This window comes from Buceros rhinoceros, unplaced genomic scaffold (genome assembly GCF_000710305.1).
Source record: "Buceros rhinoceros silvestris isolate BGI_N320 unplaced genomic scaffold, ASM71030v1 scaffold7874, whole genome shotgun sequence".
NCBI lineage: Eukaryota > Metazoa > Chordata > Aves > Bucerotiformes > Bucerotidae > Buceros > Buceros rhinoceros.
In genome coordinates this window covers 112,982-124,704 of record NW_010408772.1, presented here as the reverse complement: position 1 = coordinate 124,704, position 11,723 = coordinate 112,982, and the positions used below count along the sequence as shown (strand labels likewise).

The 11,723-nt window shown below is 51.8% G+C and overlaps 1 protein-coding gene across 1 annotated transcript in view; it reads right to left on the bottom strand.

The window, feature by feature from the left end:
* The window catches only part of VAV2 (vav 2 guanine nucleotide exchange factor), a gene marked incomplete at its 5' end in the record, with an annotated part of 105,088 nt that overhangs the window by 2,471 nt on the left and 90,894 nt on the right, over positions 1–11,723 (bottom strand). The window contains 14 exons of the mRNA XM_010134973.1: positions 1,629–1,752; positions 1,847–1,934; positions 2,038–2,154; positions 2,902–2,954; positions 3,557–3,631; positions 3,851–3,978; positions 5,227–5,248; positions 5,594–5,610; positions 6,196–6,284; positions 6,387–6,488; positions 7,052–7,161; positions 8,319–8,451; positions 8,700–8,785; positions 10,557–10,643. Coding sequence (XP_010133275.1) covers positions 1,629–1,752; positions 1,847–1,934; positions 2,038–2,154; positions 2,902–2,954; positions 3,557–3,631; positions 3,851–3,978; positions 5,227–5,248; positions 5,594–5,610; positions 6,196–6,284; positions 6,387–6,488; positions 7,052–7,161; positions 8,319–8,451; positions 8,700–8,785; positions 10,557–10,643 — 1,231 coding nt within the window. The remainder of the gene's footprint in view (positions 1–1,628; positions 1,753–1,846; positions 1,935–2,037; positions 2,155–2,901; positions 2,955–3,556; positions 3,632–3,850; positions 3,979–5,226; positions 5,249–5,593; positions 5,611–6,195; positions 6,285–6,386; positions 6,489–7,051; positions 7,162–8,318; positions 8,452–8,699; positions 8,786–10,556; positions 10,644–11,723) is intronic.

The following is an 11,723-nucleotide window of genomic DNA, read 5'->3' as shown; positions in this document are numbered from 1 at the left end:
TGAACAGGGAGGAAGCCCCAGTCTGTAACGGGTTTAACCGATGGGGTTCAAAGGCAGAGCACCACTGCACTCTCTGCAGGCTGTCTGAGCCCCCAAACACATTTGACAGCACAAGTTCACCCCCTGCTCTCCTCAGCAAGGGGCTCCTGAGCAGCCTCAGATACCAGAGCTCAAGAACTGCCAGACACTGAGATGTTTTTGCTCTGCAAGGAGAACAGTCTCAAGGTGGTGGGATGCCAATGCTCATTCGGTGAAACACAGGGGATAAGCAGGTCGAGCTTGAAGTACATCATGAGATCCCAACGCACTGGATTTGCCTTTTCGTTAATTTTATCCCCTTTTTCTCAAATAGTGACAACTCCATCTCCGCCCTGCCTTGATTTTAGGGAGAGGGGGAATGTGTTTTGCTTCCAGCCAAGCCTTGGTTCATTAACTTATTTCCAGGCCGTGCCCTGGGGCAGCTGAGGACCCCCTGAACTGCCTGCGGGTGGTGGTGGGACAGTGGGGACCCCGCAGGTCCCACTGGCGATGGCTTTCAAGCTGGGGACCCTGCAGCCTGGGGAAGGCAGCAGGTCTCTCTGGCACTGGTACCTGACCAGAAGGGACTGGAGGAGCTCTGAGAAGAAAAGTTGAGGCCCTGAGGACTGAGAAAAGAAAAGTTGTAGGAAGCGCAGGAGGCTGCAAAGAGGTTAGAGAGAAACAGAGGCAGAACACGCATTAAAAAGGAAATTAAAAAAATATTATAATGCACAATGCTTTTTAAAAGCTGATGCAGAAATAGAGGGTAAAGCATGCACAGGAGCTCGGAGCTGGGACAACCAGTGGCAGGTCTGGCCGCAGCCCCACAGCCAGCGTGGGGGCTCAAAAGTCATCCTAAGGTTGTATTATATGTGAAAGGATATTTAACCACCTTTAAAAAACTGCCTTCCTTTGGTATTCTTTCTAAAATACAGCATAGGTGAGTTTTTAAAAAATGCATTTTTCCCCACGAAGTAGTTATTTCTGCACTCAGGCTTTTAGACAAAATGGAACCTTCTGGATTAATTCACATTTTGCTTTCCATTTGTTTTGACTCTTTTCTTACTTATTTTTCTCTTAATTTTAGGTGCAGACTTACCATTTCTCCCATCACCTCCATTAAAGGAGTCCCACTGGGATTCAAGCCACCACAAGCCCCACTGGAACTGGATCCATTAGAACACACGCACGAAGCCTCACGACAAAGCCAGAATCCATCCCGCTAACAGAGCATCACGCCTCTGCTCACACCCGCAGCCGGACGGGCTGCCCGGGCGGCCGCAGCTCCTCTCCCAGCAGGACCAGGGGGTGGCAAATCAGCCCTGAGCAGGCAGGGAAACCAGCCTCCCCCAGCATGAGCTTTCCTTGGGAGGCTGCACCTGCCCCGTGGAGCTTGGAGGAGCAGTGCCAGGCAGCCCCAGCTTGGCTGGACCCCCTCAACCCTCACCACCTCCTGAAAGACCCAACCTCAAAATGCCACCAGCTGAGCAGGAGACTCGTCTGCAAATTGAGGGGCTCAAGCAAAGCTATAAATCCCTCCTTCACCTCACTGAAAGGCTGAGACCTCCCATCGCAAGTTTAACAGCTCGCACGGCCGAGCTGGGATTTACCTGGAGAGCGTGTGAAGGTCCTGGAGGTAGAGCGCTCCCGAGATTTATAGGGGTATTTCAGTGTTGTGTCCAGCTGCTTGAAGCTCTCCTTCAGCGAGTGGTTCTGGTAGTACTCGACCAGCTCCTGGGAAGGACAGAGAGGCAGCCGGCTGTCTCTGCCGTCCTCAGCGAGACTGGCAGGCGCGGTGTGCACGCTCAAAGGGGCTACAAAAACCTACCAGCAAGCTTTCAAACTTCTTGGCTTCCGTGATGTGAATCCAGTTGTCCTTCTCCACCACTTTGATGTGCTTCACCTCGTCGTTGAACCTGCAAAGGGAAGGGAACGCACTCAAGAATCTGCAGCTGTATGCTCCAGCCCCATCTCACTCTCTTCCAGTAATTCTAAATTACTCAATTAATTATTACTCACTTGATACTGATGGCAAAGCGCTCGGCCTCAGCCGGCCGCTCCCGGATCAGGTACGTGCCACTGACGTGAGACTTGAGCAGGTTGTCCGTCTGCTGCCGCTCCATGTTTCCCGCAAACCTGAGCCCAGAGGTTAATTCATTCATTTAATTCACTAAAAAGTCAATGCCTATCTTTCTTTAAAATAAGCACATTTTAGACAAAAAAATATGTCTTTTTTTAAAGGCATGAAGGTTGAGAAGGCAAGTAGAGAAATGGGTCTCCTCCAAAACTTCCTGAGCAGAACAAACAGTGCCCCAAGATACACAAGATGCTGCTCAGCCACTGACCACAGCGGTGAGTGATGCAGAACGCAGCCTCTTCCCTTTGAAGTAGCTTATACCTAGAAAATCCCTAACTAACTAGGAATCCCTAAAAATCCCTAGAACTAACTGGGAATCGTTCCCCAAGTAAACAAGACCTCAGTGAGGGGGATAATTCAGACTCGTGAATTTGCAAACCTGGCTGAACCTGGAGGGAAGGAGATAAGCCAAGCGCAGCCTCTCCCGCCAAGGCAGGAATTGCTTCTTTCCTCCCAAAACGGTTTTCTGGGCACAGAAAATGGGAGGAGAAACCAGCACCTCTCCTTCTGCCTCTGACCCCCTCCGTCAGTGCAGAAATCCCCACCGATGCTGCGAGGGCTGCACCAGGTTTCAGCACCCCAATGCCCCCGGGGCCGCAGGGCAGGCGGGCGGTGAAGCGCTGCCAGCCTGCCTCCGTAATCCATCATCCCAGAGGGTTCCTGATGAAGTAACAACTCCAAGAGGAGGTCGGAAGATCTTTTCAGCCGGAGGAAGGCCGTGTCCAGCGGAAGGCAGGGCCACTCACCACGGGTACGCCGTGTAGTCTATCTCCCGCGAGGGCGGCCGGCTGTTAGGGGGCTGTAAAGAGAGTGTTGCTAATTACTGATGAGCCAGTGTCTCATCAGGCTACAGATGACGTGCGAGATGCTCCTCTCCACGGGAGGGTTTCGGGCTGCCAAGCTGTTTCTCAATTACTGCTTCGGTGGTGGAGGGCAGTGTTGTGGCTGAGCAGTGCTCTCAGACTCCCCACTGCGATGAGCACGATGCATTTTACATTTACCTGAGTGGTTTTTAATTGGGAAGCAGCTGACAACATTACAAAACACAATAAAAAAAGAAAACAAAACAATAAAGAGCATTTTTGCTGTTCGGTGACTGATCTCAAGTACTCTGCTCCTGTGTCAGCCCCGCAGAGGAGGAACGGAGTCTGGACCTGGTCACAGCCTTGGGAACAGGGCTGAGACCCACCTGACCAGACATCTGCAACCATGGGATGATGGATCTGCTTCCTTGCTGATCTGGCCACAGCAAAAGGCCTCATTCAAGGTCCAGGGGCTGACTGGAAGGACCAAGGTCTCAAGCAGAACGCTGAGAGGAGTGACAGGCACTGCCAGAGCAGCACCTCCCATGAGAGCCCCCAGCGCCCACCCCAGTGCTCCCAGCTCCACTTCAGCACTTACCCTTGCATCAACAGGGCAGGGCTTTACTGACGAGCTGGGAAAATAACCTGACTTCTTCGTCTGCAGCAGCCGCCCCTGCGAAGGCAAGCCGGCTATCAGACTGGGACGTGCATGAAGGAGCAATGGTTTTGCCACACAGGGTTAGGGACAGGCTCCAAAATGCCTCACAGCACCCCCTGGCTCTGAACCCCCAGCACACCCCTGCACTCCGGGAAATCCCACAGATAGAAAGGATGATGAGGAAGCCTCTGGTTTAAAACTTGCCAGGAATTTCCTGAGGGGAATCGCCCTCACCTCCCACCATGGCGAGTCGGGGTCCCCCCTCAGCAGCTCGATCACATCCCCAATTTGAAACGTCAGCACTGGCTTCCCAGGGGGGGCTGGGTTTCCGTGGTAATTCTGAACCGCCACCATTTTGGGACCTGTGAGAGAAGCCAAACAGTTTCATCACCTAGTCCCTGTTAAGAAAAAGCAGAACAAAATTACCCCTCCTGAAGCCTGCTGTCCCTTGCCCTGAGAACCACAAGTCTAAAGGCACCAGCAGGCAGGATTTGGGGGCAGAAAGCATGAAAGCAGAAAGGAACAGCGAACAGTCTTAGTCTTGGCTCCCGAGGTTACATGGATGGTTGAGTTCAAAAACAAACCCATGAAGGACCGAGCCAAGCTGAAGCTCCGACTCCCAGCCCTGCCCCTGGACTTGAACCTTGCTGTGGCAGTCCAGCTCTTGTCAGGCGATGCCTGGCTGGCACCAAACCCCACTGGGTTCAGTGGTGACACCCACGATTGCAAAAGGGACCAGCAACCACTTGGCTGAATTTCAGCCGGACCTGGGACCCCAACGCCCCTGAACACGCAGTCAAAGTCCAGTTGTCTTGCCAACAACTGCACGTTAAACAAGCCTCCCAAACTGCACTAAAACCACAGTGCCTGGCTTCAGAACACTTCCCCACCTCTGCCTCTCCCTGTCCAGCGAGAGCACTCTGGGTTTGCTTTTTTTTTTTAATGACCAATTTGATTCAGATTTCTTTTTGCCAGGCTTGGCTTTCCTTTCATCAGAAAAAGCACAAACGCAAATTTTTCCTCCTCCTTCAAGCCAGAGCATGGGCAGGGCAGGATCTCTAGGATAGTTTTAAACAAAGGCAAATGTAAAAATACTGTGGTAACCATCATGCCTAACGGCCCCATCAGAGGGCAGTGCCTGGAGCCACACATCCCCGCAGCACACCAGACACGAGCCGGGAGTAAGATGCTCCCCATCGCCAACACGCCTCCCTGCCAGGATGCGTTTGGTCTGCTTTGAAGGATGATCTGGCACAAGGTGACTCGCCAGGCTCTCCTCAGTACTGGTGCAGGAGCTTTACTTGCACAGCAGAGCAGGCCAGGGGCACAAATGCACCCAAAGAAGCAACGTGGTAGAGGGCTGAGCCCAAGGAGGAGGCAGGTCTTTCCACAGGAGATCTGACCAGCTGCTTTGGGGAGCAGGGACAGGGGAGACCTTGACACCCCGTCGCTTGCCGTGAGGGCGGCACAGGACCCTTCTGCAGCTGCTAACACTCCTTTCTGGTTTTGAAAGGAGATTCCCCCCCCCACATGCTCAATGTCAGGGACACCTGCAGCCACCATCAAGATGTTGTCTCTACTTGCCCTCCTGTAATACAGCAAGTCCTTACCAGGTCCAGCACTCAGTGAATCCTGCAGAGAGAGGAAAAAGTCTCCGTGAGGACAAGTCAGCCACAGCTCCCTCCATGAGCCACTGCCCAAAGCCACCAGGATGAGAAATCCTCTCCTGAAACCTCCCTGGTACCTCCCAGCCCGTGCCGCTTGCCCTGTCTGGGTGCTGCCACCTCCCAAGGGCTGTGGTGCTGCTGCACAGCACACCACGCCAGTTTTAGGCTGAAGAAGAGGTCACTGGTCTCCAGTCCTGCCCAAGATTAGTGTTGGATCTTCCCATGAGCTGCCTGCACCCGGACCGGGCAAGGATACAGGCTCTGCCCAAGGCAGAGACGGATGCAGGAAATGGGCCATCAAACAACGTACCTGGTCTGCTGAAGAAGCTGCAAGAGAAATGGTGAGATAAGTGGTTAACCCAACAGGTAACAAATGCCATTTTCTGTTTCTGTGATGCTGTACCAGCAAACTGGCATCAGCGCTTGAACTTGACAGAGGAAGCACAAAGCAGAGGCTGGGGTCACTCAAGTCATCACTGCGCGCTGGATGGACAAGACCCAGGGAGGGACTGGAACTGGACTGGGACATTTTCTCACTTGCACAAAGTTCTGTGATCTTGGTTCTTCCTCCTTCCAGTCCCCACCCAAAACCTCCCTATAACAGACCACACCAAGTAGCACCAGGGGTCTGACCTGGGTGAGCAGAGGCAAGTCACCGTTTGCCCCATTTAGATCAAGGACATGAATTTTCACCGTTCTATGGGACATACACAGGATTCAGCTCTTTGCTTACTGGGATTTTGGGTGGTTTGGTTTTTAAACCACCAGCCAAGGTGAATTACAGCTCTGAGAGGTGGGTGGGAGCCTACTTAGATACTGTTATGCATTTACAAACTTTAGAGCAAATCCTTCTGGTAATTCACACACATTCACTTTCCTGGCACCAGCTGCTCGTGATTTGAAATAACTCACCCATCTTGCAGGGAGGAATGATCTCCAAGCACTCCTTATGAGCACCCGCTCCGCACTTGGGGCACAGATAGCCCTGGTAGAAGGTTCCTCTGTGCAAAACAAGTCAGAAAGTCCTTAATTCAGCCTCAGCTTTGAGATTTTCTGTCTGTGTTTCAAAGCAGATGCAGAAAAGCTGGATGGATGTGGCTCACCTCAGGAACATCCTGCAGGCTTTGCAGTTGGTTGTCTTTTCAAATGTGTACATCTGAAAATTATGGTGATTTGCATTGGCTTTCTCTGGCTTTATGTTGGACCTAAGGGAAAGGACCGGGGGGTTATCAACCTGCCCCTACGAGGCCACACTGCGCTCATGACCTGCCACAGCAGCTGCCGTTTGCATTTCAGTCAAAGTTTGGAAACCACATGCACAAATATGAAATGAAATGTGAAAGCAGACTCAGGGCTTGACTGTGCAGAGACAGGGTTTTGCCTGTCAACCTCCCCCTGGGACAACCTTCATGGATCTGGCCATTGCCCGAGTCAATCATCAACCCAGACACGCCAGTGCGGGGCCAATCCCTGCTCTGCTCAGGACCAGCTCCCCACAGCAGCAGCCCTCCCCCTGCACTGCCTTCCTCCACCCCCAGCTCGGTGATCCACTCATGGCCTGGCACCACGGCAAGGTGCAGAGATGCACCTGCAGACGCTCAGGATAGAGGATTTCAAGCTGGACCCAAGCTCGCTTTGCACAGGGACCCATCCAGCAAGCCCACATGAGCTGCCCCATCACGGGCTTTGCTATCGCAGCTGGTCTCCAGTGACTTGCTGGTCCCCCAGGCAACTGCACGCCAGGGCTAGAGCAGCCGCTCATGCTCACATTGCCATTTCAAACTGCTCCATCCACTTCCTCTTCATTTCCTCCGTCTTGCAGAAGAACTGGAAGCCCTGCTTCCCCTGAAGGTGAATTAGGTAGAAGCCGTACGACCACTGCAAGAGAAAGCGAGAGCTGATCGCACCCATGTGCCCCCACACCTCGGCAGCAAAATGCACTGTGCTTTTATTCATGCACCTTAATAACTGCTGTCAGCGCCTGCTCCTGTCCCTGCTGAAGGACTGCTGACCCTTTGCCAAGGTAACAGCAGGGAAGGAGGAAGAGGACCTCCGTTTTTCTCTAACAACATCACAGCTAATGATGCCTGAATCAACTCGGCACTGTGCGCTCAGGCCAAAGAGGATTTTACAGTGGCAGCTGAGAGAACCCAGGTTTTTCTGCTCCAGTGGATCCTCCCCAGCCATTATACCTCTCCCTGACAGCAAGTGACAGCCCAGGAGGAGCATCTGACCTGCCCACTGCACATATGCTCTGCCTGTCTCGTTACAACATTGCACAGAACAACACGAGAGAAAACTGCGCGCTTTGCTTACCATTTTTCCATGAGACTAGAAAGCATAGGAGAGCAAAGTGGAAATACATTTCATTAACACACACAGCTAGCAGCATTCCTTCAGCATCCAAGTGGCAAGACTGGCTGTTCTCACCCAAATGTCACTTAGCCCATCTGCACCACATCTCCTCCCCGTCCCTGTAAGTGGATTAAGCTAATGGGGTCTCTGCTAAACCGGTCGCTGGGAGGTTTTCCTTCAGGGCTGCAGACTAAGCCCCAAAGCACCAGCAAAATGATGTTCCTTCAGTGGCAACTGTGCTCCGAGTGCCGATTTTGGCAGGCTGGTCGGCAACGCTCACGCTGCCTTTCCAGGCTCCTCCACCCCACGACCCGTGGGAGCGAGAGCTTCCGGATGGACATTCCCTTCTCCTCTCCGCCCCATCTGACGTTTGCTCCCTGCTGGTCCCTCACTTCCAAGAGGCCAGAAAGTAAGGAGCAGCTTCCTCTCTCTCCTAACTCAAATCACCCTAGCTCCTTCAGGTTGTTTTGCAAGGACGGAAGTCAAGGACCTCACCCAGCCCCACATTAAGAAACATTCCCCAGCAATCTGTAAGTCTGCCCTGAAAGCTGAGCATTTATTTTCCAGCTTTTTGCAAGCTCTGTTTCTATTTTAAAAGGCTAATGAGAACATGTCACCCAAGGACCGGCCCAAATAGCTCTGAAAAGCTCTCCAGCAGAGCTAATCCTCAGTCCACCTACCTTCTTAATGTCCTTGTTGTTCATAGGGTCATCGGTCATCTTGTGGAAGAGCAGCTCAATAATTTCTTTCAGCTCATAATTGTATCCTTTCCTTTTGCAGACGATCACCACTTTATCAAATAAAAATAAATACCTGCCCAAAGCAAGTGAATAAACAAGTCAAACACCTCAGCGAAGTTCCCATTCAAGGGGAAGGATTTGGGAGGCTCTGCACAGCTTCCCCCCCCAGCGCAGCTCAATGCTTTGACTGTGTTGAAACTTCACATTGATGGTGGTTTCTGCCAGTGCAACTCAAGGCAGTAACTGAATAAATGAGCACAAGGGGAATAGCCAACGGCACATTTAATGTGGGAAAACTTGGGAGCGCCGTTGGTCACTCACCTGTCCTGCTTGGTGTGGTTGACTATGGAGCGGACCTTCAGCTCACCATCAATCTTCGGCCTCCCGAACTCCTCCAGCTTCACTTGCTGCAGAAAGCAAAGCAGGGCTGAGATCTGCAGCCGGGCCTGGGACGATGCTTTGGAGAGGTGGAAACTCAAACCCGCCTGGATCACATGGTGTGCTGGGGGCATCCCCACCAGCCCCGCCTTTTGCTGCTGAAGCTCCTGGGAACACTATCGCCCTCGTCAAGGGAAGCCTGTGCGCGAGCACAGAAACAGGACCTCGGGAGATCCCTGGAGCTCCAGCACGGGCATCCCAGGGCAAGGCTCAGCAGTCCAGAGCTGAGCTCTTGGGCAAGCTCAGCATTTTTACAAGGTTTGGGGTCCAGAGAGCAAAACCCCCCCAAAATAAGGTATTTGCCAAGAGTTTCCACAAAACCCAAACCAGGGCTCTTGTAGTTTTGATTCCCATCCTGAAGAAAGGTGGGAGATTTTGGGGAGGCTGGAACCCAACCCAATGGTTTGGTCAGTTTGCCTTTCAGCTGAAAAGCCCTGGCAGATGTTGCTGGGTGCAGGATGCCGAGCCATGGCACTCAATCCCCTTGCACCGTTCTCACAGGAAAAAAAACATTGTGAAGCATCACCACCTTTCAGAAAAATAAATTATAGGTGGTAATTATTTCATTACCATGCCACGTGGGCTCTGTATACATAACACCAACTGCTCCACAACACCCCACCCGGTGCCGTTGGAGGAAACCCCGAGCAGACTGTGTGTGGGATTGATGAGCAGTGACTGCTTTGCTAACATCTCATCTCATCTCATCCCCCGCATGTCAAACCTGCTCTTTGGCTGCTGCGAGGAGCAGAAGCGGCTGCTTCATGCCCCCATTTACATTCCCATTTTCGCAGAGCATGATGTCTGATTGTTCACACAGATCAGGATTATGACGGCTTCAGTCAAAACCTGTGAGCCGCAACGACCCATATCCCACTGGAGAGTTTTTGCAGCTTTCTCTTGAAAATTAAGGATTTTTGTCTCCGTCTATTACATAATCATCAATTAAAAGTTCATTGCTTTCAAATGAAGCCAAGGCTTTAAGCCCCCCAAACCCAGGACCCCTCCAGGAAGCCCTCGGGGTGGGCAGCCCCCCACATCTCCCTCCCTCAGCCCTTTTGAAGCATCTCAGGTGTCAGCCCCCAAACTGCATTACCCCAGCGTAAAGCGTGACGGCAGAGCAGCTGCACCCGCAGCTGACCAGCCCTCCCCTCCCAGCCCAGCAAATGTGGGAAAAAGCTCGTTAGCTTGAAGCTCTGCCACTGAATATTAAATTGATGGGCTTGTCTAGGGCTCAAGTGAGTGATGGGTTGCAGAGGGTGGGCTGATGTACAAGTAATGGGACCAAGCGTTTGATACCTCTGGAGTTTGGAGGATGAGATTGTCCTTAAAATATCTGGTTAAGATTTTGTGGATTAGATGCATTATTACACTTGTCCTTCTCCTCCAAATGGGCCTTGGGACGCTTTCAGTTAACGTCTGTCCTCTTAATAGCAAAAGAAAACCCACTTTACATAGCAGACAGCCGATCTGGGGAATTCTCGGCACCTCCCTACACTAGTAACAGGAGGAAAAGCTGGAGAAGCATTTTCAGTGCAACACCACCAAAGAAGCCATCCTCTGCCACAGCCAGATGGGTTTTGTCCTGTGGCAAAACCACTGTCCATAATCAGGGAGTGCCTGAACACACAGGGATCTTCCTTGGGCAGCACATCAGATTGACTAGTAATTGCACAGAAGCAGCAAATGTCTGGATAATAATCAAATTAAAGTCGGGAGCAAGAGGATTTTCCAACTCACCAGATTTTCTATAGAGCTCTGAAATTCACTTATTTTCTTTAAGGTCTCTTTATCCCTCTTTACTTCATTTATGTACATGGCCAAGTCCTTAAAAGAAAAATGAACATTGATTTTTATTTTCCAGATGAAACTAGCACCTCACCAAAGCAGGAAACACCCAACCCCAGTGCCTGAAGCTGCACTCCCCTCCATCCTCAGCCGTGGGACCAAGGTTCAGAGCACCCAGGACACTGGGCACAGGCTGTTGGTGCCTGCACTGCTGCACTAGGCAGATGCTGCAATCTTTCTCGTTTCCCAGAAGAGGGCAATGCACGAATCCAGTGCAGCACAGCAAACCCCACCGTGGCTTTCACCTGGCCAGCAGCCAGGCATCCCCTGCCTTTGCACCTCTGCCCCAGCAGCATCCTTTCCTCCCAGCTTTCAGCACCGTAATTCCCTTCATCCCCCGGATACAAAAGCTGCGAGACAGTCTGTGCTGTCAAAGCATCCCTGTCTGTAAAATCCCTGCTTTGGGCAGCCGGCTGCACGTTAGCTGTGACCAGCATTTGATGGGGCTCTGCCACGCTTGCTTCCAGCTGACCTCCCTGGGCCCTCGGGATCGCACCTGCGCTGCTGAGAGCACTAGGATGCTCTCGCTCTGTCCTCCCAGGTGACACCCCGTGAAAGTGTCCCCACCTCCAACACCTCTGGCCTCCAACATCTCCCACCACACAAAATAAATAGAAGAAAACTGTAAAATGAGAAGACACTCGATGGAGCTTGTTCTGCCCTAAAAAATTCCCTGTGTACCCAAATTTTGACCTGCCAAGTGAAGGAACCCAATCCCTACTGCAAAAACAACTTCTTACCCCCTTCGGAGCATATTCTCTGTGCCTGTTTGCTTCTTATCTGCTCCCTGCCTCCTTGTCCTCACCAGTAGCTCCTGTCAACTTGGATTAAATCTGAACACGGGATTTTTTAAGACATCCCCTCTGGGTCAGACCTTCCTCAGCTTCCCGACATAAGAAGGGTTAATCACAGATGATAATCACAAATCTACATGACAATACTTATAACATCACAGAATTTCCCACTGGGCAGGTGGCAGGGATGGTTATGAAGAATGACAAACCCAAAAGCCTTATGGAGCAGCATCCTCCATCACACTTGAGCTTTTGCTCCCTCCTG